We start from the raw sequence: 20317 nt of genomic DNA on the forward strand, positions 1-20317 counted from the left end.
TATTATCAAACTTAGTGATCAAAACTAACAAGTCCTGTCTAAAGGAACCAGAGCCTATCTTTGAGTTTGAGGACTTGGTACAGCTCTGTTTCAGAGCACAGAAACATATGAATGAACACTGTGTGCTGCTGATCGTTTGCCGGTTCTCAAAGTTTCTCTCAGACAGTTCTGGACACAAAAAAAGACAAATATAGTACTCCAGAAATCAGTCCAGATTGTACCTGTCATGACTTGGCTAAGAGGGAAAAAAAGCAGCCCAAAAAAACCACACACAAGACAGGCTGGCTAACAACCACCAATGTGTCTTCATCAACTGCTGTTTGTTGAGTTCTGCTTTTGTACAATAAAAAAAAAATGTGAAACTATTCTTTTTAAAGTGGCTTTCATAAATCATAAAAACTAATCCAACTAACCTACACAAAGAAGCTGTCTATACAATTTACAGTGATAGAAAAATTATACATGTCAAATAGATCAAAATACTAAAACAGTATTTCTACCTTTCAAACACATCACTGCATTCCCAAAGTCTTTCTGCACACAAACTCTTAAAAGCAGCACGTTCCATTAGCACCAAAGCCCAGAAACCTCAAAAGCTCAGCTCTTTCAAGAAGATCCGAATTCAACTGCAACTACAAATCTGCAATAACTTTAATTATGAGACTCCCAAGACAATTACTTAAACTGCAGCTTTTTAAAAAATTTAGCATCCACAATAGTTTTCAATAATAAACTGCAGTTTACCCATTCCTATCTACATATTCACACATAAATAAAAACCAGCTGCTACTTGATAACATCCAAAAGCATTTCCAAATGTGAAAGCTCTACACTAAAATCCAAGTAAGAATGCATTTAATTTCATAGACCAAAGTTTCAGCAATTCTTCAGCAAGTTGCCATCAGCTTTTCAAGTACAATAATTCTCATAAAGTTTATTAATTTAACTACAAATAATTCAGATAAATACACTAACTTCTTAAAAATAATTTAATTCAGCACATTTTGTAAGTTATGAACTTTAGAGCCATTACAGATTATGAGCTAGATAACTTGTTTGCTGTGTGGGATCACAAAGTTAACAACCACTGTGAGAAAAACAGGTTTCCTGCATGTATTATTGCCTTTCTCTCTCTCTCTCTCTCTCTCTCTCTCTCTCTCTAAGTTCAGGACCATAAACAAACTTCTCTACAATGAAGTTCGCAGTAGCTCACAATTCACACAGATGGAATATACACACAACATAATTAATCATTTAGCAAAACTCCTCTTCTGCTCTCACTGAAATAATCGTTCCAGTGATCACTGGTAAAATCTTCTTCAGAGTAAAAAGAAAACAAATACTGGGGAAGAGAAAAAGCATTGGTTAAACATGAACTGAAATTGTCCTTTAAAGCTAATAGTGGATTTTAATGGATTTTAATTTTACATGTTAGATGCTTAAAAAAATTTCTCCTCCAAGATTTCCTTAGTAAATGCCAGTTTAGCAGAAAATTAAACAGGATTTGAAACAACTTTTCCCATGGTAACACATACTGATAGAAATAAATTATTTACCAATGAAGATAGATTCAAAACTCATCACATGGATGATCTTTAACACTAGATTTTGTGTGTATCTTTCAAGATGAAAACAATTTCAGCATCACTGACGTGTGCTTTAACTATACCCTAGAATTAGTTTGGAGGAGCAACATGTCAGGGAAAAGCTGACACAAAAATTAACACATTAGTTGATCAAATCTGAGCAATTTCCCTATTAAACCAAATAAATCTTGTCTTCTGTTGTGCTGAAGTCAAACTAATTGATCTGTCTTCTTGCTCTCTGCAGCCCCTTCCTTCCCTCACTTCTCAGAACATAAGAACTTCACACACAAAAACCCCAGTGTTTCCCTCTCAAATGTTGGTTCAACACTGAAACTTCCAACACACCTTTTTTCCACACCCATCCATCCCTCTGCTTCCTCACATTCTCAACACATTTTGCTTGATATTAGCTAAGTCACTTCCATTTCCTAAGCTTCTCAGTTTCTGACTCACACAAGCCTTTGCTCCAGTTCTGCTTTGCAAACCAGAAGTCCAACCCCACACAATCAAAAAAAAGTCCAAGTAGGACTCACTCTCCTTCCCCCTGAACTCCAGGCACCATCACTCCCTGCACACTTCCCTCCTCTCCCCTTTCTGCTGAACCCGCCTGATGCCAATTCCTTACTGGCTCTGGCATTTTCTATTCACAACCTCAATTACAGCAGGAATTATCCAACTCCCAGTTACCAACATTCCCTAACCACTGGGCGTACCAGAAAATGCTGATGCAAAAGCGAGGTGTGTGTAACGCCGACACTCAGCAGGTCATGAGGGCTTTTACTAAGCAACCTGTGAGAGATTAAGCATCAGCATGAGCTACTGTTCATTATCAGAAACACAACATCCAGCCTGGACAGACAAACAAAAGCTCGGTGCTAACATGAGCAAACCCATCAAGATATCCATCAATCTGAAGTATTATCACACCTAAAACTATTATTTTTCTTCTAACTGTTTAACCCATTCCCTCCTAGACATTCCCTCTGTAAATACACAAAAGGCTGAAAATCAAAACCCCATCGTGCTCAAGGGAGAAAAGGAAGAATGCACCATGTTTACTCCTCATGTTAAACCCACCCCCAGGATCAAACAGCCTCCAACAGTTGTAGCTTTACACATCAAACGCACGGGTACACCACCACAAACTCTTTTTTAATGGAAGGTCTTCTCATTTCCATTTTTGTGCCGTTCTAACACAATCTCAGGGAATTCTCAGCATTTTTTAATGACTTTTTATAAATCAGAAGCTCTCCACTGAAGCTACCTGCATTTTAAAGAAGTTTCTGTCACATAACCACAAACACATTTCATATAATTTAGCATTAAAGGGATGGGTCTCTCCCCTCCAGTTGTAACTCCTTTGTATTCCTATTTAGGAATGCCTTGCTTGTTTGACCGAAAATGGAAGTGCCTTTTAGCTATGACACAGTATATATGAAAAACAAATAAAAATTAAGATTAATCTTCCTTCCACTATTGTGGGGAGAGAGAAGAATATGAAGAGATGTAAAACATCTGCTCTGGAGATCATTTTTCCCCCTAACAGCAAAATTCTTTCAGCAATAACTCGTGAAAACAAAGGCTATTAAACTGCAAACTACAAAGACAATCGATTAGAGGCAGTATTCCACTAAGACAAGTTTTTCAGCATATCTTCCCATATTTAAATGCCTGGATCTTCTTCAGAAGATATTTCATTTGGGATGCTCATTTTAGGTAAGTGGTAACCACAAACACTTGAGAGGACTAGAACCTAAAATCCTAACATACTCTTCCTGCACTACTTCATTGCCAGAGCTGGGTGAGCATTTTTATTTCAAGGTACTTTGTACCAGGTAAGACAAGGAAAACAATTCTAAATGTGTATCCTAGCAGTTTGAGAACGCACCAGATCTCCTCCTCCTCCTGTTCTGTTTCTCCACGCTACTGGATCCTTTGTAAGCCCTTCCCTGCAGAAGGGCACGGAGATTTTGTTTTTAAATTTAAAGATTAATCTTCCCTCTTGAAAACAGCTCTAGCCAGAAAGTTCAACTCATGGAAGTAAGACTGCAGCCCTCCAGCCCTAGCTGGCCCAAAAGCCTAAACTGGGCCTTAATTTGCAAGGAGTTAACAAGCATTTACTGCCTAACAAAACATAATTGTTACTCAACATGCATTCCAGGCTCTATCTATATGCTTCTTGCTCATTTATCTTTTTTTGTGTACTTAGCCTCAACGTCAGTGCATCCAAAGAACTTCCCTTTCTTTTCAATCTGAAACCACTACTTCTAGAAAAGCCTTCCTGCCTCCTAAATTCTTTCCCTTTACATTTAAAATGGAGAAATTTGATCTCCTCGTTCCTTCCCTCCAACAACGCGTATCTTTCTGAAAGGGAGAGGCACACAACAACAGCTCCAGGAGTGTGCTGAAAAACACACGGCGGAAGAAATTAAAGCATCAGGATGCAGTACAGGAACATCCCTGTTTCTGCAGACGCTGAAGGAGAGGGAGCACTGTTTAAAATGGTTGGGCTCCAAGGCACATTTACCATCTCCCGGTCTAGAGAGAGATACTCGAGGAAACAAGGGAAGGCTAATTTCATGCAAGAGATCCTCAATCCAGCGTGAGCCCGACATACCAGGAGAAAACCGATCAGCCCCGGGATTAATCCGGCGATGATTGCAGTGTAATCAATGGCAGCGCAGCCCTCCCTGCCCCCTCGATTCCCCCTGCGCCCGAGAGGGGCGGGCACTGCAACACAATCACAGGTTGGAAACGCACAAAAACAAAGTCGGGGCTCTGGCAGCTCCCGAGCGAGGCGGGCGGCCGCGGGGATGGGCTGAGGGTCCGCGGCAGGACGGGCCCGGGCCCCGCACCACCATCTCCGTTCTCCCGGTGCTCCCGGGGAAGCGGCTCGCACGCTGCTCAAACCTCGGCGCTAGGTGCAACACGGCCGCTTAGAAAAATGCATCACCTTTAAGATCGCTGCCCGTTCGGCCATCAAATCTTTCTATTTAGCACAAATGTAAAGTGTCAATGTGCGATTTTTTTTTTTTTTTTTTTTTTTAATGAACGGCAGCCCATGACCTTTAGATTACGGGATGCCGCCGTAATTCCGCACCCCGCGCACAGCGAGTGAAACCCCTCCTCGGCGGTAAAGCGGCAATAAAAGGCAAGGCGCTCATTTCCAGGAATTCCTCACTCACTACAGCAGGTTATTGCATACAGCCTCTAAATATTGACAGAGATCAAGCTCCTTCCATGCGGGGAAAGCGAGCGGAGTCCTTCCCAGCCTGCGAGTGTTTACTACGCAGCTCGCAGCCCTGGCTGCGGCGTCTGAGCGCTGCCCCGCGCTCGGGGGGGACACAAAGGAGGGGCACGGCCCCCTCCGCCGAGCTCGGGGCTGCGGCGGTGCCGATCCGTGTGTACAACCAGGCAGCCGCCCCCGGGGAAGGAAGGCGGGCATGGCAGGGAGGGAGACGCGCAGCCCCGGGTTGTTAAACGTGCTCGAGAAGCAGACGCGTAACAGGAGGAAAACACGCAGAGCCCCGCGGGCAGGGGCGACACCCGCTCGGCGCCGCGGCGGGAAACGGCGCGAGCCCCGGGAGCCCCTCTCACATCCCCGGGCAGGGAGCCCCTCACACGGACCGGGGGTACGCACGGGGACCCCTCACACCCCACCCCCAAGGACAGGGAGCCCCTCGCACACACCCCAGACACGCAGGAAAGCCCCTCACACGCACACACGGCGAGGGAGCCCCTCGCACAGGGAACCCCTCACACACAGAGGGAACCCCCTCACACACACAGGGAACACCCCCGGCAGCCCCCGCACACACACAGGGAGCCCCTCACACACACACCTCCAAAGACAGGGAGCCCCTCTAGCATCCAAACACATGCAGGGAGCCCCCCGCATCACCAACCCACTCACACACGTTCATACAGGGACCCCTCGACACACACACACAACACCCACATAAACACACACGCGTACGATCACGGAGGGATTCACACACACACAGGGAGCCCCCCCTCACACACACAAACACAGGGACCCCCTCACGCCCCCCCAAACACAGCCGCCGCCCTCGCCCCCTCCCCGGCAGCCCCTCAGTCGGGGGCTCCCTCACCGCGGGGTCCCTCGCCGCCCCCCCGGCAAGCACTGTACTCACTTTCCCCATTTGTTGGCCACAGACAAAGTGCGGCGAAGACGAGCAGGAACCCCCAGACGACGGCGAGGGACCCTCCTCCAGCGCCAGACTTCATTCCTCTTTCTTTAATTGGACAAAAACCCCCTTTCCGAAAACAAAACAAAACAAAAAAAAGTCCAAAATTGTTCGCTTTCTTTCCTCTCCCCGTCCTCTAAAAATAACGAGCGGCGGAGGAGAAGCGGGGCAGGGTAAATAAATCCACGTTGCCTCAAGAAATGAAGGAAAAAAAAAAAAACAAAACACGAGACCCTTCGGAGCGGCAAACCGGAGGGTTGTTGAGGTCCCTGGGTGTTGATCTTCCGGAGCAACCACACCAAAAATACACAGATATTCACGATGTATTAACGGCAACAACAAGGCATGGAAGCCCCGGGGCGACGCTGTCTCCGGGGCGGCGGGGCGGGCTCGGGGCGGCGGGCGGGGGGCGCCGCCGTCTCCCCTCAGCGCTGGCTGCGGTGGTACATCGTGCACAGGAGCCGCAAACACGAGGCACATCGGGGCTGGCAGTCGGCATCTTCAACCTCCATTTTCAAACACCGCACACACGCACACACACAGAGACACAAAAACTGGGAGGGCCGCGGAGGGAGGGGAAGGAGGGGGGGGGGCGCGACCCAGACAATCCTATTACAAAACAACAACAGCTCCGCCGTCCCCCCGCGCGGGGACGGGGCTGCCCCGGCGGGATCCCCGCGGCTCCGCTCCCCGCTCCACCGGGGAGGGTGGAGGGGACACCCCACGCACAACCACCACCCACAACAACACCGCCGCCGCCACCACGAGTCCGGCTGCCTGCAGAGGCTCGAAATGCAGAATTTGGATCGAAAATGAATTAAAAAGGCTTCCCCCCTACTCCTCCTCTTCCTCTCCTCGGCGCGGCTGCCACAAGCTCCTTCTCAAAAAAAAAAAAAAAAAAAAAAAAAAAAAAAAAAAAGCCGAATCCAGGACACACACACAAAGCAGCAGCAGCAGCAGCAGCAGCAGCAGCGGGGCGAGCGGAGCGCTCAGCACCCCGCCTCCTCCCCCCGCAGCTCTCCTCGCATCCCTCCGAGCCGCCTTGCCATCGCGGCGGGGGCGGGGGGGAGGAGGACGACGACAACAACAACAACAACAACAACAAAAACCACCCAGCGAATTTGTAAATCCTTTTCCTTTTTTTTTTTTCTTTTTTTTTCCTCCCTTTCCTCCCCTTTTCCCTCCTCCTCTGGGTGCGCGCGCGCTGCGAACCTTCCCCCGGCGCTGCCCAGCCCAAGGCAGGGGGAGGGGGATCCGGGAGAGGTGTGTGTGTGTGGGTGTGTGTGTGTGTGTGAGCAGGGGGGGCTGCGGGGGGCGAGGAAGGCGATCCGGTTTGCTGAAGGTCAAAGCCCAGGAGCTTGTTGCGAAGGGTCTGTAATTCCTCCGGGGAGGGAACGGGGCGGGGAGGGAGGGAGGGGGGGGAGGGAAGGGTCTGCTGCTCTGCTGCTCCTCCCGATTAATTCGCCGCTGGCTTGCAGCGGGGTTCGCAGCACTCTGCTGCCGCGTCTGCCGCCCCTCTTCCCCCCCCCCCCCCCCCTTATCCTCCTCCTCCTCCTCCGCGCTGGCTCCCTGTGCACGACGGAGAGTGAGCGCTGGTAAACAAGAGCCCGGCGTCGCTCCGCCGCCGCTTCTCCGCTCTGCGGCCGCGCGGGGACGGGGCTCGCGCCCGCCCTCCCCTTCCCTCTCTTCCCTTTCCTCCCTTCCCTTCCTTTCCCTCCCTTCCCTCGCCTTCCCTTCCCTCCCGCGCGCGCGCTCGCGCTCCCCCCCCCGCCGCGGGCTCCCCTCGCCCAGGCGGCGGCGCCGGCGGCGCGCGCGGAGGCGGCGGCAGCGCGAGCGGGCGCCGGGAAAAACCCGGAGCGGAGCGGGACGGGACCGGGACCGGGACCGGGACCGGGAGGATGCTGCACCCCGGGATGCTGCGGGGCCGCCGCCGCCGCTCCTGCCTCTGCCCTGGCCTTCCCTAACGGGGAAAAGGGAGAAGGAGACCTGATGGATACGGCGAACATCCTGCGGGGCGGTGCGAGAGCCCACGAGCGAGCACTGCTAGTGGAAACACCGCTGTGTTCCTGACAAACAAATAAATAAATAAAATAAAACATATAAAAAAGGCTGGGATGGGGTTAGGAGAAAGGAGAAGTCCATATCTGCAATTTTTACATGGCGTGTTTATTTATTTAAGGCATTTAATGGAAGCTGCTCCTCAGTTTCACACTGAGAACAGGGCCAAGGGCCAACTCTGGAGCGCTGCTCGCAGGGATGCAGGTCAGGAGCGAGGGACAGGGGTGCCAAGGCTTGGCTCAGTGCAGGGGACAAACCACAGTAGAACATGTCCCCATCCACACTCAACGCCCTCCCCTTGTGCACTCATCGTCCCCATCCAACACTCCAACATTGTCATTCTGTTCCTCAGCTGTTAGCTCACATCCCTCAATGACATTGGACACCTGAGCCCCAAATGGTGGGGCCATGGGACGAGTTGAAGCAGAAAAGGTTTGGGCTTTTCAGAGTCGGAAGACGTGGGCCGTGTTCCCGCTGTTTCGCCGGAGCTCGTAGTCGCCATGCTGCGCGGCATATGGGTGTCCTGAGTAATCACAGATTTGTTGCAATACTTTGGCATGGGGAGATGGAAAAATGATGCTGAAGTATAAGAAAGCAGACATCTGCAAGCATTAGATATATTCTAGGGGCTTAAAAAAAAAAAAAAAAGTATATTAAGAAATTTGAAAATATCACATTATTAATGCAAATGTCAAAATTAAGTTTTTACATTTAAACCTAAATTCTTCTTGAACATCTTGTATTACAATATCCTTCATTGATGCTACCCCATCATTTCCTAAACCTTGTACTGTACATGTTTTTCTTCTTGTAGTTTCTCTGTCCTTTCTTGTACCGTTTGCCCTGTGAGAATGGTCCAGTTGTCTGAGTTACTCGTTAGCTCTTACACCCCTTCGGAAAGATGGAAAGGTTCAATTCTGTGTCACAGAAATTGAAGGAAAGATCATCACTGACTACGACAGGGCCAGAATTGCCACATATGCACACCTATGCAGGACTCTGTCAATAATTCAAGAATAACTCAAAGCACGGGTCTGTGCCCATTTGGGTGGAAGCACAACCCTTCTGAGATTCCCTGCAGGAAAATCAGGCATTTACACATGAAACCATCCTGGACTGCCATGTGTGTGTCTACTGTAGATTTTATCAACCACACACAGGCTTTCATGTCCTCAAATTGAACCAGAGAGATCTTCATGTCCCATAAATTTTTACTGTTGCTGGGTACAGCTGTGGCTGCTACAGACGCCGGTTCAGAGCAGAACAAGTGTCCTTTCTGTGCGTGTCATGGCATTGATGCAGCATAAATTGTAATGTCTTATTTACCAATTAACGTATTGTTGTGTAAAGGCAGAGCTGAAGTGGAAACTGCATGTTTATCGTTCATCATTCTGCTGTCATAAAGAACTTTTATTTTTGTCAAATAGCCTTTCTTTCATTACTTTGGCAAATAGGGTAAGTCATGGACAAGCCCGTTGCACTGGGTTTGCACTGGTACAGGCAGAGAGCAGAAAGATGTGCTGTGCCTCCAAAGAGCTTCCAGTCTCATATAAACAGTCCTATAGGTGTCGTAACGTAGTTTGTTTCTGGAATCTGTCAGATTCTTTTTTAAAGTTTTTTTAAAAAATATGGTAATAACAGCACATTGTTGAACAGGAGGCGTTCGCAGTGCTCTCCATCCTCCTGAGCTGCTGATGTGAAATTCATAATTTGTAATTATCTGGCTGGATTCTGCCAGGCTGTCGTTACCTTTTATTCTGTGGAGGTACGTGGGAGGAATCCCTTTTTCTGTGAATGCCAAGATGCCCATAGCTCTGTTCTCTTAACTTCTTAAGACGAGAGCTGTGCCCAGTGTTCAGCTTTCCTCACACTTTCCCATGTTCAGCAGCTTCCAGTGCCAGCCATGCACATGCACATGCTCGGCTTCAGTGCTCCCTTTTAATCAGATTTGGCTCCTGTATGTTGGCGTCTTTCTCCAGGAGGTCTCCTGCCATTTTCAGTGGAGATATTTAAATCAGGATTTTTCAACATGTACAACCACACCATGGTCATATCCTTGATGATGAAAACCTCAAGCACACTGTACTTGTACCATGTGCAAAATTAAAGTTATAATTTGGACAAATTAAAGTTAATTTTCATAACATTGTGCTTCATGATGAAATCATGACATGATGGCTCTTATTCTCTGTCCTGTTGGTTCTCCTGTCATTCCTCCTCTCCGTTCAGCACTGGGTTTCGTGCTTCCTCTTTTTCCACTGCTGGTTTGTGGCCCTTGAGATAGATGGACAAAAAGAAACACCTGGTTACACACACACACACACACACATTTTACCCTCTGGAGTGTGATGCTGAAATGCCACCAGCATACCTGTGTCCTGCTTAAAATGCCGCTTAAGTGGAAAACTCAGGAAGCGTGGCAGTGGGGATGAAACAACGCGGTTAAAACAGCCACTGACCCCGGTCTCCCAAAACATATATCTGCCCAAGGCAAATATACTCAGCCGTACTTTAGTTTTAACAGCAGCCTCACCACTGCTTTCTGGGGCCACCACTGGGGAGGAAGAGGCCTCACTCATTCCCCTGCCTCGGTGCTCGGACTCCATATAGGCTTGCTAGACTTTATTTTGGCTTCTGCAGCACGTTCAGGGCAGCCTGACCTCTTTACCAGATGCTCGCTTGTCATAACCTTTATGCATCTGAACATTTTGTATTACCGGCAGAAGGGAACTGCTGAAATTTATTCTCCTGCCTTCTCCAGCCATGTCAGCTCCCGGGGACAAAGGTCAGCCATCACAGAGCACTGCCTGTGTCTGCTTGAGGGGCTGCTTTTTGGAAGGTCTCTGCAGCTTCTGGTGTGGCCTTTGCCAAGGTCCAGCAACTGAGAGCACCCACTGCAGCCACCTCCTCTGCTCCAGGGGCTGCTGGTGCTGCCAGCTCACTTTGTTCAGCCTCTGCTTCAGGCTGAACATTCTCGTTGTGGGGAGGTGTGGGTAGGTAACAGTTCCAGGTGGGAATCATGCCTGGGTGAGGGATACATCTTTTACACAGCCTGGGTGAGTGGGTTTTGTACACCTGAAAGACAAACTGAAATCCTTGGAATTCACTCTTTTTCCCCTCCAAATCTCCCCTTATAAGCTGCATTGTATAGACTCATAACAAGCCAGGCAAAATGTGGGTTGCCCATTTTTACCACGTTTTTCACTTTTTGCCAGTTTTTGCTCTGCATTGAATTGCACCCTATACCAATGACCTTCACAGACTCCCGACTGCAGGAGGATGCTCAGTCTCATCCTGGCAAGCGGACAGGAGCACAGCACACCTCAGATGGACACTGGGTGGGCAGATTGACATTAACTCCTCTCTCTGTAGAGCCTCTCTGGCCTCTGACCATCTTCTCTTTCCTAGATCTGCAGGATTTGGGTAGAAGTGACCATCTCACTGTAATATTGAGAGGGCTGTGCAGAATCCTGCAGCTGCAGGAGAACAACCTCTTCGGACAAAGAGAAGGAAAAAAACCCAATTGGACACATTTGATGTGTGCAAGATTTAACTATCAGAGTGCTAATCAGATAGACTCACATGAAAGACATTTCTTTGGCTCTGAGTGATTTCTGTTTCTCCTGGCCCTGATACTGCTGCAAACAGGAGCTGAAGATTGTTCCCTTCTGGAGCAAAGAAAAAGCAGAAGAAAGAAAGGGTATTGTTTATTACCTCTTTCCTATACACATCCCTCCTTCAAACAAAGAATAAGCAGTTACATGGATGATTTAAGAGCAGCAGCTGAGCAGGAATAACTATAAAATTCATGTTTTAATAACAACAACAATAATAAGCACACAACAGCATTTATAACCCTAGTTACAGGCCTGAGATATCATATCCATAGCAACTGCAGCAAGCAGTGAATGCCATATATTTAGAGTTCCCGTGCACCTGCCTAAAATAGCCACCGATAAATTATGCTGATGTTTGTGCCTTTTTGACAGGGTTTTAAAGGGCTGTCGATGCACTCTGCAACCACACAGAGCCTTTGTGGTGTGGCACAGCAGCCAAACCCCTTCCCTACCAAACCCTGTGTCTGTGTTCCCTCTTGTGCTTCTGGGTGTGAATAATTAGTGACAAAAGGCACCTCGAAGGTGAGCAGAGTGAGCCAGAGGTGCAGGGGAACAGCTGCGTCCAGCGCCTGTTGGTTCTCCACCCCGGCTGTCAGAACCTGCCTCCCATTAATTGAATTAATAAACTGTTGCAAGTAATTGCTCCTGTTGCAGGCAGTGGCGAGGTGATCACGCTGCATGTTAACAGCGTGTGTGTAAATAGTTTACAAAGAGTTAATGAGTGGCTGGGAGGTGTTGGAAGACGTGGCCAGTTGGTTGTGGAGATTGGTGCAGAGTCCAACAGGTCAATCACGTGCTTGTAACCGTGGCTTATGACCATCCACCAGGCCATCTGTTGATGTGCTTATTACATTTTATAGCACAAACTCCTGATAACTGCAATGTGCTTATAACAGCTATTAATCTTGTATTATTAACTCTTTCAAAGCAACTTTATTTGAACTTTAACATCACCAGCAAGAATTCCACCAAGCTAACCAGGAGAGGGATCTGATTTTTGCCCCATGTACTGTGCAGAAAGGATCTGTCCCTACTATATTATGTGCTATTTGCATTGACCACTTCGGCTTTTCACATCTTAAACTTAAATATGGACGTACCTGAATCCTATGGAACGTGAAGCAACCTGGTCTAGTGGAAGGTGTCACAGCCCATGGCAAAAGGTTGGAAAGAGATGATGTTTAAAGTCCTTTCCAACACAAACCATTCCAGGATTCTGTGATGTGATGGATGATGTGATGCTGACCCACAGCAGCAAGAGGGACGTGCTCTAATCATATCAATATCTGGAAGAAACTTGCTGCATTTTCCAATTGATTAGTAACATCATCACTAGATCTTAAAATGTGTTTATAGGCAATTAAATGTCACCGTTCATTCGTAAGAATAATTATTGCTGCTGTGAAGAAAGAAACACAGGTGCAGATTGACCCCAGTGACTTTAAGCTCACCCCTTTTATCTGCAGGAGAATTAAAAGGGCCCAACATGCTTCTGTTTTGGCGGGGGGGGGGTGTTTGGGTTTTTTTTTAAACCTCAGGTATACAATAATTTATTTATGACAGATTTCAAAATAAACTTCTTGTTTGTCTCTGCATTTGCAGTTGACTCAAGATGGAACTTAATATATGAAAGTTAACGTTATTTGTTGTAGTTTGGCAGAACATGTAAATGGAACCCAAAATAAAGTAAATAGAGGATTAAATAGGATTAAACAATGGAATTATAGACTGTAGATATTCATTTATATCAAATATTTGATAGAGTTCTATACAGAATAAAAGGACCTAAACATTATATGAGCACAATGCATACAAAATTATATGTTTTTATTTATCCACATTTCCATCAATTCAGTAACATATTATCGTCAAAACTCCTTCAAACCTAAGGAACTCCAAACTATCTCACATTTACAAGAAGAAAGAAAAAGTTTTTTCAAAAACATTATGGAAAAGCACAGCCTTAAGACTAATAAATTGTATCTGCAGCATAAAAAGAAAAAAAAAATTCTGAAAATTGCTGAAGAAAAAAGCCCCTGACTCCTTCTTAGCTGAAATGAGATTTTTGACTTCCTATAAAATCCAGGGTTGGGCAGGTATTTTTTCAAAGACATCAAATTATGAATTGGATCATATTGGATTTTAGGGTAAATTAATGTGCAACCCTGAATGGCTGCATATACATCTAAATGGTATTGCAAATGCTTTAAAGCTGTTGGAACATATTTCCAGGTGGTTTGGGAATGTGTAAATATTAGCACATTCTGAAGGTTGGTTTTAAAAGGCCCTTCATACTCGATAGGTCTTGACATCAATTTTCCCCTAATTTGCTCTATGTGTGTGTGTGAGTTCACTGTGTGACCACCACGGATTTTAAAAGGGATGACTCATATGGGTTTAGTGGTAGAAGAAGGAATATTGGTCTAGAGATGGAGGACATGGAAAGAAGGTTGTTAATCATAAGCAGCTTGGAAAAGAAAGCTTAAAACAGTTTATTTCCAGGACATGCCAAATACAAGAAGTTACAATATTCCTTTGAAAGATGGGTTTCCATCAGATCAGCACCTGGGCACTCGCTGCCTTTAACCCCTTCCTCTGCCTTTGCCCTTTTCCCATGTGAGTGAGTGTTCAGAGTGGGCACAATGGCCATTAAATGAAATGTTTCCTTCTCCAACCTTGTTTAGAAAACTACTGCATTTAAATAAACTAGTCAAATATAGAAGATTCTTGGTTTGTGTATCAAGGCAATGAACTTGGACTAGAAATAACAACTTCAAACACTTTCAAACTTTAGGTTAAATCAGAATACAGGCTGTGGATCTAATGCTGGTTTTATTTAGAATTTTAAAAGAATTAAAACTGACTATTTTTTAATGCAGGGGCTCCAAGATTATTTCTTGTGTTGTGCTTTTAACTTTCTCTTCCTGTGCTTCCACTACCTACAAACCACTTGCCAAGAACACATGTGCTTTGCAAGGAGACTGGTTCCATTATACAGCAATTACTCAAAAAATGGACTTTGAATCTCAGTTGTTTAAATCACAGTTACCAGCCAATTATAACCCCAACAGAGACAAACTGGCTCCTTTACATAATGCCTTTGTTAACTCCTCTGTGTTCAATGCCACGTGGATACATTCAGGCTACTGCTTTTTTTTCTGGATGGACTCCTCTAGCCTGTCTGGACTTTTATTCTGCCCCTGGAGACAGTCACAGCTAGAATTCCATCCAAATTGGGAAGATGTAGAATAGCAGCTCTTGAGACCAGCCATCAAATAGCTTGTATAAATATAATGTACCCTCCTTAGTGACTTAGGACCACTTTTCCTACAAGTTAACAAACATTTGGGATAATTTAAATATTTATCCAAATAATTTGGACAAACCAATCAAAGCATTTCCCCTCATATCTCTCGCAGCCACACACTCCCCATTTTCTTCTCTCACAGCATTTCTGGAACTGGTATTCATGCAAATGAACTGGGGGAACACTGACAATTTGTCCTTCAAGCATCGTGTGAGCTTCTGGATTTGTTTTGTGCGGGAGAGTTGTCATTTGCCTGGAAGTTCCCATAGTGAATTTATTGGTCTTCTGACGTTCCTGGCGCCAGGTCTGCATTCCCATAAAACAAGCCAGAAGAAACTTTGGAAACAGAACCTTTATAGTATCCACATATTGGGCCATATTCAACTCCAAAGTCAGCAGGTGCAGCTCCCATTGATTTCAGTGGGAATTCTGTCTGCTTAGGCTGGAGCTGAACTTGGTCCATAGTATCTGGCACCTTTCCCAAAAACTCTCTTCACTGAATGCTGGGAATGAACCAAAGCTTAATACACTTCTCTGCTGTCCCTAGGAAAGGAATCAGTCTGTCTTTTCAACAGATTGTAGAGAAAAAAATACCTGCCAGTCTTGCAGGGCTGCTTTTGCCATTGTGCCCCAGTGGGAATATCTGACGTGTTCTCATGAACTCACACTTCCCCTCGTTTAAAGATGGTCTGTCCAAGATATGCCTTTTCTTTTTTATTTGAGGCTTAAAAGGCAGAATTCATTTTGTCCTTTTTTTTTCCTCTTTATGACACAGTATTTCTTATGCAACGATTTTTAAACATCAGTGTAAAAACCTTCTAATGCAAATAATTTCAGAAAGAATCTCTCCTGAAAAGGAACGCAATTTTGTCTGAAGAAATGTTCTTTCTGCTAAGTCATCCTACAGAGCAAAATAGCATCAGATAACACTTTATTTAAATCCCTGAGAGGGGAGGGAAAACTCTCAGGTGCATTTTTAAGACCCTCACATTTTAGGATGTGTCGCTGAAACTGAACATATGCTTAAGTACATTCTTAAATAAGACCCTTTGAATGAGGTCTTACATAACTGTATCTTCATACCAGAGGATTTGCATTTTGTAGTATTTGCAACAGCAAGTGTAGAAAAATTAAAATAGCATTATAATCTCCAGGCAAAATGATGTGTGGGTTAAGGCATGAGATTCCGATTTGTCAGCGAAATCTGGTGAGAGCAGATTTTTCAGGGGGATGTCCATCATTGTAGGGGCAGGATCTTATCAGAGAGGGCTGTTCTCACAGGAGTTTGGCATAGATTAGTTTATGTAAATTCGAGATAAACTGCTGAGTGAGATAGGAGGATGCCTGGCTACTTTCTCCACCTTCTCAATCCAGATAGAAATAACCGAGACGAGGCCACGTCCTTACCTGCTCAAGTGGAGTTGTCAAAATGTTCTTCCCATCGTTTAGTCCCACCACACTCACTGTCAAACATGCCTTTGAAAAATCCTCTTGTAGGCTTCTAGCTGACAGAAATCTGCCCATGGACGTTTATGAAATGTTATTTTCACTTTCCAACAAGCAAAACTGCAGGAATTTTCCTGAGGAGGCAGCAGGGCAGTTTCCATCAGAGAGAGATGCGTGGCAGGGGTGCCAGGGAGACTCGAGGTATTTTCTCCCTTTTTTTTCTTTCCAGGTAGTGGCTTTTCCTTCACTCCAAATACAGTAGCAGCCATTGCACAGAAATCAAACAAAACACCATAACTGTGGGATCTTCTAAATTGCTATTAATACAGATTGTTGTCTTTTATGGTGGACCACTCAGAGCAGATTTCTGGTGTAACACATTAGCTCTACAGTCTCAAGAACCATGAACAAATGCATAGAAGTTGCATCCCTGCCCAGTGTGTTGAGAGGAAATCATGGCAAAGGTTTGGAGAGCAGGAGAAAGGAGCCTGGAGCAGGAAAAGGGATTTCTACAAAGCACCTTCCTACAAGGAACCAGAGGGCAAGACTGTGTCATTCAGCAGTGCCACTTGGTGCATCATGCACCTCAAATACACCATTTAACTGATAAAATATATTAAAGAAATATCAACTTCTATGACAAAGCCAGAAGAACCATGAACAAAATGCCCAGGGGAAAAAAGCTGTAACTTTTCTGAGTTAAAAGATGGAGCAGGCAATGCCAGAAGATGTGGTCCATAAAGGAGCCTTTCAAACTTTCTGCTCATGGTCCTAAACACCATCCTGCATCAGTTCAAACCAAAGATTTTGCTCAAAATATTTGTGCAGAGACTGGAATGGGGAGAAAAATATTTTATAAATCACTGTGAGAAGCGTCTTCTGATTTTACCAAGTGTGAAACACCTCAGAAAGAGGCTTTGAAGAATATCAGCTTTCAGTGGGGGGGTCATTGCTCCTGAAGAACAAGAACAGGTCTATATAGTCACTTTTTTTTTCTCCTGGATCCCAGGTGTTAATCCTGGCATTTAAGCGCTGAAACCTCCTGGTTTCTCCACATGGTCATGTCCCCACAGAACACAGCACGAGCCACTCTGGCTGTAGTGATGATACAGGAGTTTTATCCCATGTGCTGTAATATTGTCCCTTGTAAAGCCCAGCACTGTGGAGCAAGTGAAGCAAACTGAAGACAGTCAAGGTCTTAAAGGATGATATATTTTTATGTGTTTAGTAGCTTATGGTGCTGTATAACTTCAGAGCCCAAATGCAGCAGTGGCCTCTTCAAATCACACTATTAGCATCAGATAATGAGCAGTGCTGCTACTCCTGAATTGTCACACACCAGAGGGTGATTTCCAGCACTCCCAGTCCCCAGGATCAGTGTCATCCTCTCCAGTGGGAGCTGGGCAGTGCTGCTCAGGATTGCAGTGGTGTCTGTGTGGCTGAGGGGGAGCTTTCTGCAGTGGTGCAGGTGTAGCCAAAGATGGGAATTTGGCTTTTTTGCTGCTAGGGATGACCTACATTGCAGTAGAAGAGACATTTTCAAAGGAAGAATAAGTTTTCTTTGCTCATGGCACCCATCCAGGTTTCTTCTCTAAGAACAAGCTCTCCTCCACATTTTAACCCCAAGTCAGGACTCAAGGCCACCTCCAGTGTGGCACATCCCACAGTGTGTACCCAACACCCCAGATCAAATCAACATTCTTGAGAACTTATTTCCCTTCTGCCCCAATGAGACCACTCCTCAAAATCAGCTTGTCCATGTTCCTGCAAGGGAATAATCAAGGTTTTAGCTATATTACAACCTTCTCCCCACTCAACATGGATGATGCTCTTCTCAGCTCTGGCATTTGGCACTTCTGCAGCCTCCGGATTCTTGTGAGGGTCCAGAGAGCAGAACATGTCTCCATCTTCCCATCTGCTCTCTGAAAATAGCTGGAAATTAAGGTTAAAAACTGCCTTGCCTTTGGGCTTTACTTTCCTCTGCCTCTCTATAGGAGTCACAGGAGCATCATGCCTAGAGCAGCCTCCTGGCACTACACAAGCCTTAGCAGCTGATCACAGGCTGGTGTGCCTGAAATATTTTCCTGACATTCCATTCCTGTGGAATGACTCGCAAAAAAACCCCTAAACCAATCTAGAAACACCCAAAACTAAATACCCCCCCCAAAAAACAGCTGGAGAAGGTTTCTGAGGTCACTGCTGGAGGGTAGGATCAAGCTCAGCTTGCATTGCCCATGTGGTTTTATGGGATGTTCCTGCACTTAGGAAAAGTGGGGGTTAAATTACTCTTTTTCCCAGATTTTTTTTTGGAAGGATGACTGAGCAAGAAGCAGCACTGTGACTGCAATGCATCCCTTATTTGCCATCAGTAAGAGGTGTGTGAACAGCAGTGGAAAATGACAGGAACAGTGTTTGTACAATGCATTGGCACTTTGTAAAATCTGGGTACTGGTAATAAACTGTCACATATGCAGGGCTAACACAAATTAAGTCTGTGATACACCAAATGTCATCACATTTTCAAATTGAGATCATCCTGCTCAGAAAATCTTTTTCGTTTTGATTTCCCAGTGCCTTGAAACAGCTCCCTGGCAGCAGACATGTCCCAGCACCTGAGCAGTGAGAACAGGACAGAAGGGAATAGTAGAGACCAGGTTTTCTCCCCATTAATGGTATTTTGCTCCTTCCCACACTAATTGGAATTCAGATAATGTTAACGTTTCCATTCTTATGTTAAAATTAATAGTAGACTGCTGGTATTTCAGCTAGACATTAATTGTATAATATTCATACGACAAATGCTATTAGTTTTAGAAATCTTCTAGATAAACTTATATAAATTTGTCACCACAAACCCATGAAAAAACTGCCATGCATATTAATTAGGGTTTTTCTATAGTAATGCCAGAATCCTGAATAGTCCAATGTTAGCTGCCTACTTCTAAATAAAAAGAGGAATATCCAGCTGTGCTACTCCATTCTTTCAGTCGTTTCTTCCTCTTAATTGTAAGCCTGGTGTTTCTCACCAGTGTGTAACACTGAAGAAATTCCTTTCATACCAGGACTGACTGCCACAGAACATGTTGTATAACAGGTTAATATTTTACAGCTATTATCTGACTGTTATTGAATTTGAGTGATTAGAAAAGGAGAAGAAAACACACACAAGTCTTCTGTAGAGATTGAGTGAACAGCTGGGATACACCTTCCCAAATCCAGAGGAGGTAGCAGGAGCTTTTGAGGCCATTTCAGCCACAAGAAACTCCATGAGCCCAGTTCCTCCCAGTGAAACCTCACCAGTAGCAGCCTAACAGCAGTTTTCAGGGGCCTCCCATGGGAAATTAAACAAAATAATTGCAGACGTGCTGGGGGAAAGGTGCAGCTTTATGTTACCTGCCAGCCCTATCCCACCAGCAGCATCCTACCCCATCACTGTCAGCCTCTGGGCTCTCAGCTGCTGTTCACATTCACTCTGAACCAATAATTGTCACTTTAGGTGTCCTCTGTACTCCTCACATTTTGGTCCTAGAGAGAAACACCTCCTTCTCCCTTCCTTTCCCATACGGAGGTAAACTCATTTCCCGCTGCTTGTCCCTCTGGCTGGGATTGCTGCAAACCCTCCACACCTGCATGTTCTCTTCACAAACCTCTCCCTGTGCTGCAAGTAAGAGGAGCTCCCCAGCTGTCATAACCCATCAGAGATCCATTGAAGTCACCTGTCTGATGATCTTCCTGGATATTCCATTGTAAAAACTTAATGACATGTTTTATTGTCATGCTATTTGCATTAGAGTTGCAAGCCAGATGTTAGGATCATTATTCGGTTATTCCTTGAAGATTCTACCAACCAGGCTTTTCTTCCAGCCCTCCATTACCTCCTCAGCTATTCCATGCCTTACCCAAACAAGTGTTTGAAGGTCAACTTATTTTCAAGGCGAGCCCTGCAGTTCTAATCCAGCCCTCTTCTCTAAAAGAATGCACCAGCCTGACAATAAAGCAGAAGCTGGTTCAGTAGGAAACACATTTAAGAAAGATCCTTTAAAAAAAAAAACCAAACCAGCCAAACCAAACTTGAGAGGTGAAAGTACTTATTTT

The 20317-nt window shown here is 45.4% G+C and overlaps 1 protein-coding gene across 2 annotated transcripts in view; it reads right to left on the bottom strand.

The window, feature by feature from the left end:
- Positions 1 to 6195, bottom strand: part of IGF1R (insulin like growth factor 1 receptor) — a 173561-nt gene extending 167366 nt beyond the window's left edge. The window contains exon 1 of one of the 2 annotated variants that reach the window (XM_069026193.1): positions 5741 to 6195. In XM_069026193.1, coding sequence (XP_068882294.1) covers positions 5741 to 5834 — 94 coding nt within the window. In that variant the 5' untranslated portion in view covers positions 5835 to 6195. The remainder of the gene's footprint in view (positions 1 to 5740) is intronic. The other variant, XM_069026192.1, reaches the window with a different exon arrangement.
- Between the last annotated feature and the right edge of the window lie 14122 nt (positions 6196 to 20317).

The sequence above is a fragment of the Aphelocoma coerulescens genome, chromosome 10 (genome assembly GCF_041296385.1).
Source record: "Aphelocoma coerulescens isolate FSJ_1873_10779 chromosome 10, UR_Acoe_1.0, whole genome shotgun sequence".
NCBI lineage: Eukaryota > Metazoa > Chordata > Aves > Passeriformes > Corvidae > Aphelocoma > Aphelocoma coerulescens.